We start from the raw sequence: 21,542 nt of genomic DNA on the forward strand, positions 1-21,542 counted from the left end.
AATAATTTACTGCAGGAGTCACCAACTCAAATGCCAGTAGGAGGCCAGGCAGGTGAAGTGGAATGAACTGGGCCATGTGGGTGCCCAAAATGGATGGCCACGCCCATCCAAGGGAGGAGGCAGCACTCCCTCCAGCTGATGTTGTCCTGCAGGAATGAGGTCTTCTGCTTTTTCAAGCTTAAAATCTGGATTTTTATGTGAAACCAGCTAATTTTTACATGTTAGCCAATCTAAATTTTTTTTCTTAACATTGGGTAAGCCAAACAAAGCCCATTTGCAGCTCACCAGTTTAAGGCCTTGGCTTTACTGTATGGAGATTAAATGCAAACAGTTCATAAAAATTCTGAATATTGCATTTGCACGGCTGATTATAACGTTTACTTGTCTTCTCCTAGTTTTGTGATATCTGTATGTGTTTGTAATATTCCCTGATGTCTTTTTTCAAGGGAATTAAGAATAATGTTGAGCTGAACATGACCAGAATAGACTTGTTTAGAACACAGCATGAAACTACCTTCTGGATGAATATTCGTCCAATAATCCGCACTTTGGACCCATGTTGGTTTGGCCACTTACCGGTCCACCTTCTCCAGCCCTCAGGTCTCCGTCTTGTCCACATTGAAATCTCATTGAAAGCTTTCCTTGTGAAGTCGGATAAGCCAGGTATGCCACCTTTCCCCAAACTGCCACTTTTACTTTTGAAGAAAGACATGAAGTTACTTAGATGTCACTTTCTGAAGAAGTGGTGCTGAGCCGTCAAAAGCCCCACTTTCCGACTCTTGCTCATCGTCAGGCTCTTTAATAGTAGCATGTTTGTATGCAGTATCCGCCTCATCCATGGGGCTTACGTTCCAAGACCCCCAGCGGATGCCTGAAACCGCGGATAGTACCAAACCCTCTATATAGTATCTTTTCCTGCACAGACCTATGATAAAGTTTAATTTATAAAGTAGGCACAGCACGAGATTAACAACAATAACTAGTAATAAATAATAATAAGTAATAACCCAATAGAATAATTATAGCAATATACTTTAATAAATGTTATGTGAATGTGGTCTGTCTCTCTCAAAATATCTTATTGCGCTGTTCTCACCCTTTTTGCGATGATGCGAGAGGATACAGTGCCCATGTGATGAGATCAAGTGGGGTGAATGACATGGGCATTGTGACGTAGCCTTAGGCTACTATTGACCTTCTGACCATTCCCCTGAAGGAGGATCATCTGGCCATGACACTGTGGATGACTGGATGTCAGGGGCAGATGACGTCTGTGGTTGACCGTGGGTAACTGAAACTGCGGAAATTGAAACCTTGGATGGGGGAGGGGCCACTGTAGAACTTTATTTGCAGAACCTTCATCTGCATTCTCACTAGTTCCTTACAACAGTCCTGTGAAATAAAGAATTCTTCCAGATTTTTGGCCAGGGTCTGCTTCCAGCTTATAATCTGTGATTTTCCTTTCTCATCTTGATCCTCCCCTCTTTTTTAATTACCACCAGCCCAGCTTCTCAGAGGACTTGACTTTGCTGACACAAGTCCCTCCGGCTGGTGAGATTCAAGGTAGTAGAAGGAACATTAGCTGCAGATTTGAGTAATTAAAGGACAGCTGGTGAGGGCATGGGCAGGGCTGTCTTCCTGTGATATTTTGAAATTAGCTCCACCTCTCTTCCTTCCAGCCTGTCTCGTTTTTACCTCCCTCTGTTCTCTGCCCCCGGAGCCCAGGGCCCTTGGACGGCAGCACCGTTTAACCAGATCAGCCCAAAGCCCCTGGCTACCTGTTGTTTCTTTCACTTCTTTCCTATTCATGTACTCCTTCCAGCCCTCCATCAGATTCCACATTCACCTTCCAAGGTTGTTCTAAATGTTTTTCCTGGCTACATTGGGTGGGAAGATGGGCAAACGTATTTAACACTAGATGCTTTTGTTACTTGTTCTATAAATCCTGAGAGTATGTGGGATGCTGCTGTTAATAGAGGGAAGGAGGAGGGAAAAAAAAGCCACATAGACAGTATATCCTTAGAATTTGCAGATTTAACACTGCCCTGATTTTTTTGAGAGCTTTAAGCCATCCCTAAAGTTCCTGACAGGTAGTAATTTGTAATTTTGCTGAGGTACAGACTTGAGTTGCAGTTCAGTTGTAACTCTTAACTAATTAAAACTTTCTTTTTGAAAAATGGCTCTTTGGAAAAGAAAACGAGCTGCTCTCGTATTAAGATGTTAGGAAAGAAAAAGCCAAGATGTCTGAAGAAGGGCTAGGTCTTAGCCAGAAAAAAAGAAAAAGGAGTTTGGATAAATGAAAGACTAGAATGATAAATTTTGCTGTGGTGGGAATAAGGCCACCATATGCTTCATAGGGAAACAAGGAAGTTCATGAAAGTTTTAGCAGTTGCTTGAGCCAGGACAAAATTTTTTCTGGTGAGATAGTTTTGGAGAAAGTTACAAAGGGGGTTAACTTGCAGTGGGGGGGTGAGGCATTTGAAAAAAAAAATCAGGAAAAAGCCTGAAGGCTCTACAACTCTTTCTGTATTTATGGGGTTGGGGATTTATGAAGCTGTCTGGATGTTCTTCTCTGGAATGTCAGGGCTCCGTTGTCCCCCTGTCTTTGGATGTGTTCGGACAGGTGCTGCATGGCCAGCTGTTAAGAGTATTGTGAAGGAAATTCCTGCATTTGGTTCCTGGGAGGCCTGAGTCTCTGACGTTTAAGTTTCTATATCTCTTCCTTGCCACCCTCCTTCCTACTGTCTTCGTGTGTGCACGCACATGGGCGCGTGCCTCTTAGCAGCCAGAGGCAATCAGCATTGAACTGAAAGGAGCGGACGTTTACGATTAGTAGTCCTTGCACCTGAACGCACTGACTGCTCCCAAGGCCCCGGGCCAAACTTCAAAGCAAGCAGTTACGTTGCCTTCCCATCTCTATTTCAGAATCTCCTCCCACTCCCACGCCCCCACCTCTCATCTTCTGATTGTCCAAAATTGCCCCCTCGACCTGTCTCTCAGCTCTATAAAACTCCAGCTCCTGCCTGCTTTACCTGGGCAGTCTTTTCTCAGGAGGGGAGTTTAGCAGATAAGGTACTTTACCCTGAAAGTGAGAGTGAGGCTTGGTCTTTGAATGTTAAAATCAGATGAGGCTCGGTGGTTGCCAGAGGCTGGGGAGAGCCGGATCAGTGCATTAGTGTTTAATGGGCTCAGAGGTTGAGTTTGGGAAAGTGAAAAAGTTCTGGAGATGGATGGTGGTGATGGTTGCAGAACTGTGTGAATGTCCTCAATACCACAGAATTGTACATGTCCTTTTCTTTTGCAAGATTAGCCCTGAGCTAACTGCTGCCAATCCTCTTTTTGCTGAGGAAGACTGGCCCTGAGCTAACATCCGTGCCCATCTTCCTCTACTTTATACGTGGGGCACCTACCACAGCATGGCTTTTGCCAAGCGGTGCCATGTCTTCACCCGGGATCCAAACTGGCAAACCCCGGGCCGCCAAAGTGGAACGTGTGCACTTAACTGCCGAGACACCGGGCCAGCCCATCACGTCACTAGTTTTAACAGTTGCTTGTTGTTCCATCATTTCTGATCCCCAGATAAGGCCCTCTTCCCAGGATCACGTGCGCCCTCTTTGTAATCTACGTATTTATTTCATGCCACTTATCTGAGTTTATAATGTATGTGTTTTGGAGATTATTTGATGTGTGTCTCTTCACAAGAGTGTAAAGTCCATGAGGATGGGGACTGTGTGTTTAGCTCACCCTTTTATCCCCCGGGCCTGACACTGTGCCTGGCATGTTGGAGGTCTGCAAACAAAAAGGGAATAAATGAATACAGTGTTGGACATTTTCATTTCCTGATTTTTGCCTGTAGATTATACATAAACACTCATTTGTGTATAGATAAAATTTTGTACAAATCCATAATTATTTCCTTATTAAAAATTCCTATAAGTCAAATAGGTTTAGTGTTTCTTTCTCATTATTAAAGTAATACATGCTCTGTGTGGAGTTTCAAAAAACATAAAAAAAGAATAAAGAAAAAAGTACAGATCACTCACTAGTTTTTTTCTCGCCTCTGGAATAGTTTAAATAGCATGATAATTATCTATTCCTTAGAGGTTTGAAAGAAATTGCCTGTGAACCTGTCTGAACCCAGTGCCTTTTGGGGCAGATGGTAATTTGACAAGAATGTATAGATATTCTGTGATTGTTGTTAGACTCAAGTTTTTCACTTCTTCAGTCAGTTTTGATCTTTTATATTTTCCTCTGAGAGTATCCATTTTATCCAAACGAGCTTTTAATTGGTGGATTTCTGAGAGATTTTGTGAGCGAAGTTCTCAGCCTTAACCATCTATGAAGGAATAACTAGCCTTGTAGTCACAGGTGAAACAGAGGCCTCCAACGATGAAGAAACTGAGTTTCTGGGAGAGGGGCAGCAATGGGTAGGGATGCTTTAAGTACACCCCATGCAGGAGCCTGAGAGTCTCTCGAAAAGCATTACCAGAGGATTTCAGGGTTTTACGTTGTGTGAGGGAATGGTCAGAGCCTTTGTCTCCTTAATAATCCTGGCCTTCTTCAGGGTCTCTTTAAGGCTGCATAGCGATAACCATTCACAGTGTAAAGTGGATTTGTCATTCAGGAACATTATTGAGCTGCTGGCCAGCCTCACTCACCTGTGAATGGAGATAATTAGTGCCCACCTAGTTCTTGTGAGGATTAAAGAAGATGCTGCCTGTAAATGTTTAGCGCTCATTAAATGGCTATTTGATTCTTCTATGCTGGACACTGTAATAGCGCCGCCTGGGGATGTAACCTGGATGAAGAAGACAAGGGCCCTGCCCTTGAGGGGCCCATTATGCGCAGGGGAGACAGATGGCTGGAGAAAGCCTGATGGCTGGAGAAAGGAGCAGTGCCCGGCTGGAGGATCAGCCTTTGCCACTGCGCATTCATGAGGAGTGATGGCAGTTGGCTGTAGGAGGGGTGGGACAAGGAGGGGTGTTCCAGACAGGAGAGAGAACCTGTGTGCTGGGCGAAGGGCTCAGAGCATGGCATGTTCCAGGGCAGCAGAGTACTAGTGGTTTGTCGTGGCTGTAGTGATGCTGGATGGAAACTGGAGAGGCAGGCCGGGGCCTGGCTGTGAAGGCCAGCGGAGCTGGCGCTTGTTCCTAATGGTGGTCGAGAGCCATTGAGAACTTTAAAGCGGAGAAATGGTGTGATCACAGTTATGGTTTAGAGTGATTGACGATGAGAGAGACTCAAGCTGGGAACAGTTAATAGTGGTTGTGGTTTGTAAGGTGAGAAACAGACGTCCTGAACTGGTGGCTTTGTGGCGGCAAGCGGGGTAGAACAGGGGAACTTAGAGGGACGTGGGACTAAGTGGGTATCAGAGTTGAAGTGAGAAGTGGGGAGGAGATGAGCACAGCTCAGGCCGTTGGAAGTCACGCAGCCCCTTGTAAGAACTGGCAGTGAGCTCCCTCCGGGCCTTTTCTCTCGCTTTCTCACATCTCTCTTGCATTAGCTCCAAACTAGAGGCCCCCCACCCCCACCCCGTTGAACTAACTAGGTCTTTTCTTAAGCTCTTGCTTTTGGAATGTAGCCCTTGGATTTTATTTGTGGCCCTATCTCATTTCTGACTAATGATTCTTACACTTGGAATCCACGTGCATGACTATTTCTCTTTACCAATATGGTCACAGGTACCCACTAAAATGGGTTTGCTGGAATTATGCCCTCTGTCCAGCACACTACCAGAAGTTTGAAGCAGCGAGCTGGGTTGATAATGATGTCATCAGCCTATCTAAGAAATACGGGGTTTGTGGGGGCCGGCCCCGTGGCCGAGTGATTGAGTTTGTGTGCTCCGCTTCGGCGGCCCAGGGTTTCGCTGGTTCAGATCCTGGGTGTGGATGTGGCACCGCTCGTCAGGCCACGTTGAGGCAGCACCTCACATGCCACAACTAGAAGGACCCACAACTAAAGTAAACAACCATGTACTGGGGGGACTTGGGGAGAAAAAGCAGGAAAAAAAAAGAAATACAGGGGAAGAAGCAGGTTTGGAGAAAGCAGTAACCTCAGTTTGGACATGTTGGGTTTGAGGTTCCCTTGGGATAACCAGGGGGAGACACCAGGCAGATAGAGACCATAAGAGAGGCTGGGTGAGGAATGAATGAGGAATCATTAGCTACCAGGCGTTGTCCAAGTTGTGGGAGCAGATGAGCTCATCTTTGGGGGAGGAGGAGAAAGCCAAGGGTGGAACCAGGAGTCCTGGCATTTAGCGGGCAGTCAGAGGGGCTGGTGTAGGAGACGAAGAAGGACAAACTGCAGAAGCGAAAGAGCCGGGAGAGCCAGCAGAAGTTTCAAGGAAGAGATGGAGGGCAGTGTTTCAGGTGGCAGAGTGGACTGAACACTGGACAGTGGATTTGCCATTAGAAGTTATTGGTGGGGCCGGCCCCGTGGCCGAGTGGTTGAGTTCGCACGCTCGGCTGCGGCGGCCCAGGGTTTCACCGGTTCGGATCCTGGGCGCGGACATGGCACCGCTCGTCAGACCACGCTGAGGTGGCGTCCCACATGCCACAACTAGAAGGACCCACAACTAGAATATGCAACTCTGTACTGTGGGGAGTTGGGGAGAAGGAACAGAAAGAAAAAAAAAAAAAGAAGATTGGCAACAGTTGTTAGCTCAGTTGCCAATCTTTTAAAAAAAAAAAAGTCGTCATTGGTGACATCGCTGAGCGTGGATTCTGTAGAATTGTGAGGGCAGCTGCCTGCAGGGAGCCAAGGAGTGAGCAGGGATAAGGAAGAGGCAGCGGTGAGTCAGGAAGCTTGGTGCTGCAAGAGAAAGCAAGCGGTTGCTTGAGGATAAACAGCTACTTTTTAGGTTGTAAAGACCTGGCTCTGTCTGTAGATGGGGGAGACGGAGAGGGAGCTGTAAAGGAACATACTGTTTATGTGCAGTCAGTGTTCTGAGTGCCGTGTATGTGTTGTCCCGCTCAATCTTCTCTGCAAATCTATGAGATAAACCCTCTTCTCTGCATTTTACAGGTGAGAACACTAGGTCACACAGAGGTTAAGTGACTTTTAAAGGTCATGTAGCGTTTAAATGCTAGTTTTGGGATAAGAGCAAGAGCATGGGTGGAAGAGTTGGTTGTGGGAGGTGGGTACCAACTTCTGAGATTGACGGGAAGTTGATGAGGAGGGACCTGAAGAGTCCTTACTGGATGCCCTCTCGTTTCGTGGTGAAGATGAGACAAAATTGTTGAGAGTGAATGGCCGTAGGGTAGAAGACCTGGCCAACTTTTGAAACAACTGCTGTGGGCACCAGTAAAGGAGCTGAAAGAGAATCATTGACTGGAGAATGGATTAGCGAGGCAGTATAAATCAAGAGCTAGTTGAGGATGTCGTAGATGCTCTCAAGGAGGTTACAACTGATGAGACTGACCCTGAGGTATAGGCTAGATGGTAAGGAAATCTGGATAAGCGCTGAGTGCCCGGGAGAGCACTGCAGATCTGGAGGGAGCTGGATACTGGCACTGGGAATGTTGGAGCAACTGGGATAAGAGACTATGCCAAGCCCAGGCAGGCTAGGTGTGCACCAAGGCCAAGAGGTTTGTGTAGGCACTGCTGGGTTGTGAAGTCAGATTCCAGTGGGGCCTAGGTGTCTTCAGGTGCTCCTGGCTGAGAGGACAGGCATGTGGGCATGTTGGCTTGTTAGGATGAATTTAAACAATCATAAGATGTTGTCAGATTCCCCAAGGCAGGAGAGGTAGCTGGCTGGGAGAAATGGAAAGATAGGAATCAGAATTTCTAAGTTTGCAATTTTGGATTTGAGGGTATTTGGGTGTTAAAAATTTAGGATGTTGCCATGCTAAAGGGAGTTGGAGGTCAAGGTCCTCAGCATGGAGGACATTATGGAATTGAGTGAACAATCTAGATGGGTGATGAAGATACTTAGGATGCTAGCAGAAGTTGAGGCAGAGAGAGATGGAGTACGTGTTTCTCTATGGCCTGGAGGTCAGTGAATATCAATTTGTGGGGTGAGCAGAGGGAGGTATAGCCACATGAGCTCCCACACCAGTGTGGTCAGCCCAGATCCAATGGAGGGTATTGCCAGGGGTTTTCTACCAGGACTGCTTTGCATCCAGTTGGATTTTCTGGATTCTTTTCCAACATTATTTTCCCAGTTGGTGCTTGCCTCCAGAGCTCTGTACTACCTGATAAATGCTGATTGATGCCATTCTCTCTGCCATCTGAGGGCCAAATGAGATGAATGCAGGGATTTCAATGAGCGAGGCCTGGAGGACACAGATTCCTTAAATGACCATAAGAGTAGGGATGTAGAAATGATTTAGGCTTCCCAAAACTAGCTGCATTAGTTTAACTTCCAGTCATGCTTGGATTAGAGAGTTTTTTCCTTGTTGTTACAACAATACTCACATTTAATAGCATTTTAGGATGTAGGAATTATCATACTGCATTGACAGAGCCCTGTAACCAAGCTTGTTTAATTAGAACAATCACGTCAGAAACATTTTTAATAAGGAAAGGGACTGTGCAAACTTATCTGTTATCTGAGTCCTTAAATTCACCGAGGGTTCAACCAAACCCTTTTTTAAGTCAAGAAGCTAAGACAGAAGGTGGTTAGAACTGAAAGGAACAGTTGACTCAGTAGCCGAATGAAGGTGGGATTATGAGTTCCCCGAGTCCCATTCACCAAGGAAGTGAAAGGCTGTGATGAAACTCACGGATGCTCTTGGGTTCCTCCAGTTTCCTTGTAGATCCTCTTTCCTTTTCCCTCCAAACTGAATGTTGCAAAGGAAAATAACCTTAATCAAGACCAGATCCTTTGGCCCCAGGGTTCTGTGGCTCTGTTTCTGGCACAAAGGACCGGGCCGAGCACAGTCTCATTGTCATTCTCTGATTACAGAAGGTAAAAGCTCTGTTGTCTTGGGAGAGGTGATATCACATTTTCTGGGTTTTTGTTTTTCTTTTGGGCACTTCTCCTAGGATAATGTTATAGGTTATTTTCTGATTTAGACATACATCTTTACTTTTTAAGTGAAACTGATATTCTTTATTCCACAAACACTTAATGAGTTTCTGTTATGTGCCAGGTCCTGTACTGGATCATGTGCTTTCCATAAAGTAGGAGCTCAGTAAACATTTTATTATTATCCATTAGGGGTTCTTGTCTGCAAAACTGACTACAAAACACATTATTTTTCTTCACTAATGTGCTATATACCCTTTTTTTGGAATGCTCTTCCCACCCTTCTCCACTCTGCTCATCCTCTGAGACTGGGTGTGGCCATCACCTCCCTGCAAAGCCTTCCTAGAGAGAATTAGCTACTCTTCCCATCGCTCCCTTGATGTACTCTGTATCTTCCTCTTGTAGAGCTGGAAGATGGGGTTTACCTCCAGGAGGTTGAATAGGGTGGTCTAAATTGGGCTGAGATGGTGAAGTAGGGCTGAGCCAAGTCCTTTAGGGGAGCCGAACGCCAAGCCAAGGCGCCCATCGTTACCCGTGGTAAGTTCAAGGAGTAGGCGTGAAATAAAAAATGGGACATGAAGACAAGGGTCAGGAAAGAGACGGCCACATGATCAGAGTGTGGGAGTAGGCTGAGAAGGAACAAGGAGGGTCTGGGACAATTGCCACAAATGACAAGGTGGCACCTGTGGCTTGGCTTTCGGTTCATGAGTGAAAGAGTCACAGACATGGAACACTTCATCCCTTTGTTCACATAAGAACAAGCAATCTCATCGGAGGCAGAGTCTGTTTGATTTGTAACAGTGTGTAACAGGACAGGACACATTGTGAGTGTCTCATAAATGTGATTAAGGAGTGAAGATAAAAGACCCACTGAAAATACCTGCCTTCAACTTGGTTAGAAAATTTCTAAGGAGGGGATCTAATGTCCAGCATGGTAACTGTGGTTAATAATATTGTATTGTGTACTTGAAATTTGCTAAAAGCGTGTTTAAGTGTTCTCACCACACACACAAAAGGGTAATTGCGTGAGGGGACGGATGTGTTAGCCAGCTTGATTGTGGTAATCATTTCACAATGTATATGTATATCATCACATTGTGCACCTTAAATATATACGGTTTTTATTTGTCAGCTATACCTCAATAAAATTTGAGGGACAAAAGAATAAATAATGAAACACCAAAAAAAAAAAAAAGAAAATTTCTAAGAGGTTAAGATGGTGACTGACCTAGAGGCCTGGTGGCTGCTGTAACTTACAAGCACAATGTTAAGGCCCTTGGTACTTGGCAGTAGTCTCACGACTCCAAGGTCACTGCCATCTTTTCTTCTTTTCCTTCTCCCCTTTGCCCATAACATTCACCTCTGGGCCACAAGGGTCCCGAGAACCCGTGAACACTTAGAACTTCGATTCCTAGGTTATTTCTGTTACTAATCTAGCTGGGGTGCAATTTCACATTCCACCAAGAGAAACCATCACTTAACCGTATCCTGAAATCACCTTTTAAAGTTCTGGAATATATTTGTATTTATTTTCATTCTCTACTTTTTTTAGTTCAGTAAATTTGGAATTTAACATATTAATTTTACTTAAAACAAGGGATTTGACCTTTAATCATTTCCTAAAGCCCCCTGTAAGGGAAAATTATATTTAAAATAATTTCATTTTCAGTAGGAAGAAGTAGAAAAGAATAAAATGGATCCTGAGCCACGGGAACCCAATTGCACAGCACTCCTTTGCAGTTTTTCCTATTGGATCCTGTGCTTTCTGGAAGATGCAATTTTCTACTTCCATTTTTGTTGTCGACACGCCAGGATTTCCAGCAAAGTGGGCCTAGTGTTTTGCTGGAGGTTACTTTTCCTTGGAAGCAATTCAAATAAAATCATCATTCTGTTTCTCCCCTTTCATTTGACATTTGACTAAAACAATGCTTTGGCAGCTAGACAGGAGCTCTTAGAGCGTCAGTATTTTTCTCCCAGTCTTTGCCTTTCAAGAAATGCCTTTTCAAAATGTGGTTTCAAACTGAGCATAGAAATAAGAACACAGAACTGATTGCTTGGAGACCAAAACTCTGGGGGTTAGGGTTAGGGTTAGGGGGGAAAACCCTGGAAGTTCCAACTCCTCCCACTATGAGGGGCCTCCCATTTAGTGTTGTGCTTCTTGGTCTCTGAGAACTGTCCCCCTTGCTTTGCTGGGTCCACTGCCATGCCAGCTTCCAGCTCCAGGGTATCCTTGTTAATAGTCTTTCTTTGTCCCTGCACCAAAGCTGGTGAGTGTCACACTAGGTGCTAATTAATTTTCACTTTTATTCCTTTCTTAGAAATAATTCCTAGAGGTCATCCAGAGTTTTACTTTTCTATACTCCAAAGGTCCTAATTGTAATCCCACTTATTCTTCCAATGTAATTCCTTTCTGCCACCCTACTCACATTCATGTTTTTACTCATCCTGTTTTCTTTCTTTCCTCTACCTGTGCTCATTGTTCCATGAATTTATCATCAGTTCCTCCAGGAAGTCCTGATTCCCCAAATTAGGTACGCCTCCCATGGACACAACAGTACTTTGTACTTCCCCTACCTTAATTCTCTCTCTATTAAATTATGTGTTTAGTTAATTACTTCACTCAGTGGACTATGAGCTTCTTGAGGGTTAGAAGCAAATCTTTGTTATTCATCTTTGTCTCCATATAGTCCAATGCTGGCACAAGGTAACATTTAATATTTGTTGAATTGTATATATTCCTGTCTCTTCTGGGAATCTTGCTTGCTCTATCAATTACAAACCTTTGTATTTGTTCTTTTGAGCTTTCCTTTATTTTATCTACCCCCTTCCCTGGCCCTCCCCCCAAATCTTTCTTCCTCCTCAGTGATCCCTTAATTAAGCTCTTGTCCCATCACTCTCCTTTTCCTTTCCAGGCTTCTCTTTGGAATAGTTCACACTCGCCCTCTCTGTGGTTTTTCCCCCTGACTTCCAGTCTGATTGGATATGCCTATGTTTTTCCTTAGCACTCGGTGAATTCTTCCGTGAAAAGACTTTAAAAAGGTTACCGCAATCGTTGTTTTATGTGTTTCCATTCTCAGACTGTATACTTCTGGAAAGCAAGGACTCTGAATTTGTGGATCTAGATGTGTGGCAGGTACTCAAGAAATGTTTGTTAAATAAACAATTTAATGTCCGCTACAAAGAATCTTCATATCATTGTGGTGGCACATTGATTGTTTTTTACCTGTCCCACCTGCACAGACATTAATTTGGTACCATCATGTTCAAATGACCAAGAACTAAAAGAATGCAATTAAAATCTCCCCTGAGTTTGAGACGACACACCATTCTAATTAGAGTTAATGTCCTTGCCATAGTGTAAGTGACTTTATGCCAGTGGAGGTGAAAAGAGAAATCATTTTTTCATGTTTTTTTCTACTTCATTTTGCTCTGTTCTCTTACTGGAAAGGATAAGAAGAAAGTGCCAGGAGAGAAACAGTTATCTAAGAACACGTGTTACCTGTTCATTGCCTGGGGACTTAGTGGGTAGTTGGAGGACCTGCCTCATTACCATTTTTTCCTTTGGTCCTGTGTTGGGCCATGGTCTCTCTGGGAAATTGACCAAACCTCCTTTCTTTGCCCATCGAACTGGGTATTGTGTTGTGAGTCTTTGCTGTGGCAGGGCAAGGGCCAAAATCTTCATCTGTGATCACTTCTGTTTTGAAACAGCTGAGCCAAGGCATCTTTTACTAGAGACAAAAGAGGGTTGCTGGACTCTGGGAACCTGACGAGCATATGGACTTTTCAAACAAAAGGAGAAGTGGTGCCTTTCCAGGGATCTGCAGATGCCCTTTCCATGACTTACGTCATTGAGTGCTGGCAGGGGTTTGGTTAACAGCTATTTGCTCTTCCAAACTCTCACAAATTCAGGGGAAGTGTTTTGGTGACTGGTTGTTAATTTTTCTAACTTCACCTCTCTTGAAAGGAAGTTAATGTATTTGTGTTGAGAAAATTAAACTAGATTTTGTTGGTGAATGTAGAAGAGATAACTAATATAAACCTTCTGTGTGGTTCAAAATACCAGAAACCAGATCAATTGGCAAGCCATGGACAGAAAAAAGATATTTCCAACACATACGCTAGAGAAAAGGGCCATTTTTTGCTTAATGCGTAATAAGCTCTTAAAATCAATTTGAGTAAAGAATTTAAAAAGAGAAGGAACTATAAACATGTTTGTAAACATGAAAAGATACTCAGTTCCACTTAAAATGAAAGAAGTGCAACGGATAAAATACAATATGTCACTATTAGACTAGCAAAAAGAACATTTGATAACATAGAGTGTTGGCAAGAGTGTGGAGAAGCAGGCACTCATGGTGGTCAGAGGGAGTGTAGTTTCTTTGGCAAAGTCACTCAAAATTAAAATGTATGTGATTTTTGACCTACCAATTCAATTTCTAGAAATTTACCCAATAGAATTTACAAATATTAACAAAGATGTCTGTACAAAGATGTTCCTTGTAGCAATATTTGCTGTTAAAATGTGAAACAACATAAGTGCCTTTGAGTAAAAGACTGGTTAGTAAATTATGGTCCGTCCACACAATGGAATATGGTTTAAAAGATGTGTAAATCTTTGATTGAAAAGATTTGTAGTTTGTGCTGTGTATAGTGCGGTTATATTTAGCTTCTGTGTCCAATACCAGTTTATTATCTCTCAGCTCCAAATTCACCCTTCTTTCCTGATGTATAAAAATGAATCTGTTCCCTTTAAATATTTTTTGTTTGTCAACTGAGAGGTAATAAATTGATAATTGGCCCAGCTTTTTAAAAGCAAGAGTGACGGGGGGGAAAAAGATGGTATTTATGCTTACACAAATATGCATATGCATGAAGCTACGTAAGAAACTGTTGCTGGGTTACCTCTGAGGCGAGGGAGAGAGAGAAACTCGCTTGTAGTTCTTTACCATGTGCATGTTTTGTTTTTATTGTTAGAGAAAACTACAAAACTTCAGTTAGACATTAAAGAAAAAATAAAAAGACTTGCATTAATGGAGAAATGAGTGTTCCTAGCTGGAAATATGAAATATTGTAAAGATGCCATCTAATCAGAATTAATTTATGGGTTTAATGCAGTCACAGTAAAGAAAAAATCCCAAGGTGGAGGCAGGGCATGGTTTTTATTGTTAAGAAGCTTAGAGTACAGTTTGGGAGACAGAAACATAATGTTCACAAAAAATGCCTTGAACAGTTACAAAGCAATATATCAAGTGCAAAGCAATAAAATTGAATACATATGTATTGTGGGAACTTGGAGTCCGAGAGAGAGAATAGACTGAATGGAGTTAATCAGTGAGGGATCCTTAAAAAAAAAATGAAAAGCTAAAAAAGATAAGCTGTAACAAGAAGGAATCTTTCTTAACGTTCATATTCTCTCAAAAAGTGGAAACTCTTCCCCAAGGCTTCTTCGTCTAGGGAGGGAGTTTTCATCTGGGGAGGAAATTCTTTCTATGGTGAATTTTATATTGAGAAGAGCTATGTGAGAAAGTCTTATGAACGGTGCCCACATTGCTTGTTCTACTGCCAAATAAAGTGGCCCCCATGCTTTTTTACGTTTTCACTTTTGAGTTTGCAAATGACTAAAAATGAAGTAATCAAGGACAGGCGAGATGGGGTCGACCATACAAGGAGTACAATTGCTTGAAGAATCTGGAAACAATACTGACCACATTTGTTGGCATTAATTCATTGAAGCAATAATGCTCTATATAGAAAGTATGTTGTTTTTTTAAAAAAGCCTTCAGTTCTGAGTATTTGTTACAAGTGAACTCTAACTTGGAACTGATGATAAATTCTTTAAAAAAAAACAACAGTATTATGCATTGGAAGCTTTAAAAAAATTCCCACTGCATTTGAAAAACATTTTATCATCCCTCTATGCCAGTTATGAAGATTAGCATATAAGCCATAGATTGTTTGGTTTGGAAGGTGTGACCGTGTTGCTCCAACCTAGAACTGGATAGACCTTTTAGTAGAAAAACCGTTGTTTTTGTAGATCTTCATGAAATCTTCACTGTGAATAGGTGAAATGACTTTTAAGATTTTTCTCCTGGCAAATATGTTAGGAGTATTTCATGATGCTTCTTTTATAACATCTAAAGGAGACAGAAATAGATATTAGGGGAGATCTCTTGCTAACATTTCTTAAGATATGTTATCTGTTTTACGCCATTTCCCATTAGTCTAGTTTATAAGCATCACTCACAGTAGTTCTTTAACATTTGTTTCCATTGGAACACAAGTTTATAAAACCTCCTTTTTTCCTTCCTTGCGAAACTCCAGCAGAAATAAAGAAATGCTGTCTTTTGTGAATACTCAAAGGTCATCATGGTTTTGGTGGTTTTACTGTTTTTCTAATCAGTACTGGTCTGTCAAAATATTATACTGAGACTTTATTCTAAAGACACACCAATAACTCCCTCTATTTGTTCTCACTGAAAAATAAATACAAAATCTACTAATCTGTTCCCTGCCGAAGAATAGAAAATTGTAGAATTTCAAGGAGGACAGTTGAATAATGTTTGGGTTTATGAGTATTTATAATTTCAAATTTTGCCATGTCTTGTGAGAGTAAAACTGAGAAACAAAATCAAAGATTTTTTTTATCATTTAATTAATCTGTAACTTAAAGGAAAATATTGAGATATGTTATTCTTTTGCTAATAGGACAAATTACTGGCAAGGAGTGTGTTTATTAAAAGTGCTAGTCTTGGTTTCCAGTTTTTTTAAAACATGAAGATCTCTTTTTCTTTTTTTAAAGATTTTATTTTTCCTTTTTCTCCCCAAAGCCCCCAGTACGTAGTTGTATATATTTTAGCTGTAGGTCCTTCTAGTTGTGGCATGTGGGACGCCACCTCAGCATGGCCTGATGAGCGGTGCCGTGTCCACGCCCAGGATCCGAACTGGCGAAACACTGGGCCGCCGAAGCACAGTGCATGAACTTAACCACTGGGCCACAGGGCCAGCCCCAGGATCTCTTTTTAACATCAAAACATTTCATGGATTCCCTCATATAATAGGAGTTGTACTTGTAAGTTTTTGTTCTGTAGACAATTTTTGGTGCTCATGTGTTGAAAGACCTTTGAAACGACCCTGAGACCCTCCCCCAGGGGCCCTCGGCCCGTGTTTGGAAACCACTGTGCACTATTCAGATTTAACCCTGGAGGCTTCAGTCCAGAGAGGTGGAATCTGGGTTTCTGAAACAGCCAAGCTGGGTTCTAGAGGAGAAAAATTAGGGGTGGGAATTGAAATTGTTCTTCCTTTGAATTACATTCCTACTCTGAGCGAGCTCTGTGGAACACTCAGTTAAGACAATAAAAGTTATGATGATTATATTTTATTTCAAATGTTGAGTCCTTTTATGTTGGTACCTTGAGATGCAAAGCAGGAATGCCTGTGACTGGGGGCCACAGGTATCTGTAAGGAGGGAATCATGGGGGTGGCTGGGGAGGTGGAACAGAGAAATCAGAGGTAGGTAGCCAAGCTGCCATGGAGCCTGTTGCATCCGTTGGCACTGAGTCCAGCGCTGTAGAGGGTGAGCTATGATGGGGAGTTCTGCAAGTATGAAAACAACAAAACAGACACTCAGCTGGTTTCAGGAGAGAATCTACCTTCATTTCTTTCTGCCAATCGGTATATTTTGTGGCCATTTATAAAAATAGAAGTGTCTGAAGACATGCTCATGTCAACTTGAAAATACTCCTGATTTGGTATCTAAAAAAGGTCTAACTTACGGTCAAATCTCAGAACACTACTATATTAAAGTCTCTGAGCAGTAGAAGAACTTTGTGTGGATACAGAATGTCCCAAATCTCATCTGGCTGTGGAACTCTTGCCCATTCCCCCACCCCCACACCCCCTTCATGAAATGTCTGGAAACAACGTGCGGAACACAGTTTGGGAAAGCCTGATCTTAGCTACAACTGGACTTCAGAAACCTGATGCTCTTATGGCTTAGCTGTAAAGTAAAGTGAGGATGCTGTCACTGATGGTCTTCGGGACCAACGCCAGGGCTCTGCGCCTCCAGGGAGGGGCGCTAATGCCAAGTACCTTGGATGGCCTTTGGAAACAAGGACTTGTTCTCTGCCTACAATTAATTCTCGAAGACAAAAGCTTTCTCTGGTTTCTCTTTATGTAAGTCACTCTTCATAAAATAATTACTACTCACTTATTCACTTAATCACTACTCAAGGCTTGCATTATTGTCTCCATTATCATAACAGATTGGGGTGGGGAGGGGCATCCAGCAGGTCTTTTGTTCAACTATCAAGAAATATTTAGACATTATCTCTCCTCTCAATCTTAACATAGCAATTGTTTCTAACTACCTAAATTCACAGATAATTTGCAAAAACTCTTGAAAGGCAGAAGCCTGGGGGAGAGGGAACAAGATGGAGTGGGTGGGTTGATGGGGTGAGGGGTGGATGTTCTTCTCCATCTTTGTTCAGAACATGTTTTTTGAATTGTCTGATTCTCTTGGAGGCAAGGCTAGTTCCCTCTAGAATTTGCCAACCAGTGATGTCTTCCTGTTTTTAAAGGAAGGTCTTCATTTTAACAAAAGATCTATTCAACAAAACAGTTTAAATATCACTTGGAAATTATAGGATCTTTTTGTGAGGTAGGTTATAGCTTCTGATATGGTAACAGTGCTCGGGAATTGTCGATATGCATTTCTTACTGTGTATATGTCTCCAGGAAGGAAGGACAGCTGTGTGCAAAATGTTTATAGACAGGAGAGAAGAATGCCATTGATCTGCAAAGATGATCTGTTCTCTTACAGGAGCTGTAACAACAATAATTAGCATTTGCATAGCACCGTACAAAACACTTTCACATGCATTATGGCATATGATCCTTACAACAGTCCTGTAAGGGAAGTTGTATTGGCCTTTTTTTCATCTCCATTTACATTTGATGCAGCTGAAGCTCCAGAAGGTTAAAATTACTCGCCCTGAGCCATTTAGTAGTAAATGGGCAGGCATGGACTTAAAATTTTTTTCTTTTTAAAAAAATCTTCAAAAAACATAGTATGTATTCATAGCTTATGGGCCAGTCATTCAGAAATACACAGTTCAGGGGCCGGCCCCGTGGCTGAGTGGTTAAGTTCACACACTCCACTTCAGCGGCCCAGGGTTTCGCTGGTTCAGATCCTGGACGCAGACATGGCACCGCTCATCAAGCCCCGCTGAGGCGGCATCCCACATGCCACAACTAAAAGGACCCACAACTAAAAATACACAACTCTGTATGGGGGGGCTTTGGGGAGAAAAAGGAAAAATAAAATCTTTTTTTTTTTGAGGAAGATTAGCCCTGAGCTAACTGCTGCCAGTCCTCCTCTTTTTGCTGAGGAAGCCTGGCTCTGAGCTAACATCCATGCCCATCTTCCTCTGCTTTATATGTAGGACTCCTACCACAGCCTGGCTTGCCAAGTGGTGCCATGTCTGCACTGGGGATCCGAACCAGTGAACCCCGGGCTGCCGAAACGGAACATGCGAACTTAACCGCTGTGCCACTGGGCCAGCCCCAATAAAATCTTTAAAAAAAAAAAAAAAAGGAAATACACTGTTCAGAGGTAAGCTGGAGCTCTGGACCTTTCTTTTCTTTTCGTTATTTTAGAGGAAGATTAGCCCTGAGCTAACATCTGCTGCCAATCTTCCTCTTTTTGCTGAGAAAGACTGGCCCTCAGCTAACATCTATGCCCATCTTTGTCTACTTTACATGTGGGACGCCTGCCACAGCATGGCTTGACAAACGGTGTGTAGGTTCTCACCCAGGATCCGAACCAGCGAACCCCAGGCCCCTGAAGGGGAGTGTGCGAACTTAACTGCTGCATCACTGGGCCGCCCCTCTGGACCTTTCTTAATTGTACTGTACCAATTCCTTAAGCTTTGTAGTCCATACAGTAGCCACCAGCCTCATGTGGCTACTAAGCACCTGCAATGTGGCTAGGCCAAATTGAGATGTGCTGTGTTTAAAATGCATACTGGATTTCGATGACTAAGTATGAAAAAAAAATGTAAAGTATCCTATTAATACTTGTTAACATTGATTATATGTTGAAATGATAATATTTCAGATATATCAAGTTAAAATATATTAAGATTAGTTTCATCTCTCTTTTTACCTTTTTAATGTGACTATTAGGAAATTTAGAATTATATATGTGGCTCACGTTATATTTCTATTGGCCAGCAATGGCTTGAACTATTTCCCATGGTTCATAATAGCATAATTTTTGTTTTATACAAATGATATGCCTTTATATTTTGCTACCATTCTGGCATGTGACAGGCCCCCCCACACACATTTTTTTTAGGTGGGGGGCAGGTTGACCTAAACTTCCCATTCTGTTTTGAAGACTGCTTTAAGAAGGTTATAAATTATTTTATAATTTGAATGTAATTTCTGTAGTTTTAATGGCACTGCCTTCCAGGAAGGCTGGATTCATTGGGATTCTACTTGTTGGGGGCCCTGTGTGTTAATCAATGGTGCTATGAGTGTGAGAGTATGAGTTTATGTTTGAGCACACTCACACGTGTGTGTGTGTGTGTGTGTGTGACCAGGAGAGACGGGGAGAGGAACATGAGAAACAGATTCTCCAGGGGGCTTTGCCAAACTGTGCCGGTCCCCACCCTTCAAGAGTCTGATTCTTGAAGGGTGGGGAGTAAGATCTGGATTCTCCCCTGACCTCCCCCTCCACTTAAAGAAATCCCGTCATGTGAATGAGTCCCTGTTGTGATGGGAAAATGCTGAAAATCACCACATTAGAGAAAAACACTTTATAGCCCTTAGCTCATGGTAGAAAGGAGACCGTTGGGAAAGGTTTTTCTTTTATGAGCCTTTTCCCATTTGTTGTGTCCCTTTCTTTGGTCCCTGGTGGCTATGGGATATTACAAAAGCGGAGCCAGTTGTTAGTCGGATGGAAGGCGGAAGTCGGGGGCAGCCCACAGGTGTCTTTCTCCACTGAGGATCCCGGCACACAGCCCGCTCGGCCAACCCCTCCCCAGGGTTTGAGGGGCTTCCAGGATAACTGTTAAATCAGCAGATGCTGCTAGGCATGTACCGACAAAGTTTGGTCTAATTCAGTCTAATTATTAAAATTCTTGGCAGAAATTCTATATGAATCACCTCCAAAAAAATTTACATTAAAGTTAATGCTACAAGTCTGACTTCAGTCCACAAAACGAGCAAACTTGGAGTTCTAAGTCTGCAAATGCGGACTTAACTCTTCCTTGTCCACAGTGAGTTTTTCCCACAAACAAAGGAATGTGAATTTTATTAAGAACGTTTGTGTGTGTGTGTGTGTGTGCGTGTGTGTGTGTGTGTGTGGTGGAGCTCTGAGGGGATCACTCTAGAAGGGAGTTTCATTCTGATCTTTGAATTAAGGCAGATGTTGGGCCCTCTGGGTGTGGGGTTAGACAACCTGGGTTCAAATCCTCTTAAGCCGCTTATGGGTTGGATGACTTTGGACGGGTTCCTTAACCTCTCTGAACCTTGGTGTTCCATCTGGCAAATGGGGATAGTAGTACCTCAAAGCTTTGTCATGGGTGCTAAATGAGCTAATATGTAGGAAACTTGCGGCAGAATGGAAGAGGGCAGCACGGATCCCCTGGCTGCTTCTGTTGCTGTTGTTACTGTAGTCGTTCCTTGTGGTGAACTGCTATGGAGAGCAGCTGCCGCGCTGAAATGAGGGAGAGCACGAGCTTAGACTGGTGCTTGGCTCTGCTTCTCTTCCTTTTGCTCCCTCCCTCGCTTCTTTGTAAACTGGTTTGGGGGAAAGAAAACAAGTTCTGGAAAGCCTGTGGCATTGCCTTCAAATAGCCTTCTTTGCTCACCCTTGCAGGGGCCAGGCAGGGTAAGACAGCCCAGGGAGGCTGCATGTTTTCCTGTGCCATCTTTTTTTGGTTCTTGCTCTCCCGCTTATCCATCTGTGCCTACCTCTCTGTAGGCTCGCTGGGCCTTCACCGTGATTCTCGGGGTTCAGATAGACATTCTGATGCCTTCTGCTTGAAGGTCGTCGGTATCAGAGGCTGATACTGGAAGTTAAAAATTATTTCTGTTACCTTTCTAGCTTATAAGAATGATAGCATGAACGTTGATTTACGTCTGGGATGGATTATAGATATTTGTTCTTTATGCACATGGGAGCAGTAAATAACAGATGAGTTGGTGAGAGGTAGGTGGATAGTGGTAATACTTGCCATTGGTTTCAGGTTCAATCTTGACTGTCAGCTGGGGCAAACACCCGGGGAGTATTTTTGGGAGCTGACCCTGGAGGGCTGGAACTGCTGACTGGTATCGCTGTCCAGCTGCCTGGCAGATGGGGCTGCATTAGGGCCACGTTTAAACAGCAAGTTGAGGGGAATTTTCATGATAAATGTTTACAGGACAAAACCCAGTTGGTTCAGATTTAGCTAACATTTATGGGATGCCCACAACCTGCCAGGAGTTGTGCTTGTTTTAACCAACACAGTGTCCTTTAATCCTACGACTGTTGTCTAAGGTAACTGGGGTCAGGGCAGTTGAGTACTTGAGT

General features: G+C 43.0%; 1 protein-coding gene across 2 annotated transcripts in view; it reads left to right on the plus strand.

The window, feature by feature from the left end:
- Window positions 1–21,542, plus strand: part of NXN (nucleoredoxin) — a 138,583-nt gene that overhangs the window by 41,693 nt on the left and 75,348 nt on the right. The window contains exon 1 of one of the 2 annotated variants that reach the window (XM_023653182.2): window positions 6,725–7,023. The exons of the other annotated variant lie outside the window; for it this stretch is intronic. Coding sequence (XP_023508950.1) covers window positions 6,958–7,023 — 66 coding nt within the window. The 5' untranslated portion in view covers window positions 6,725–6,957. Of the gene's footprint in view, window positions 1–6,724; window positions 7,024–21,542 lie in introns of those variants that run through there. 2 annotated transcript variants of the gene reach the window in all.

The sequence above is a fragment of the Equus caballus genome, chromosome 11 (genome assembly GCF_041296265.1).
Source record: "Equus caballus isolate H_3958 breed thoroughbred chromosome 11, TB-T2T, whole genome shotgun sequence".
In the NCBI taxonomy this organism is placed as follows: domain Eukaryota; kingdom Metazoa; phylum Chordata; class Mammalia; order Perissodactyla; family Equidae; genus Equus; species Equus caballus.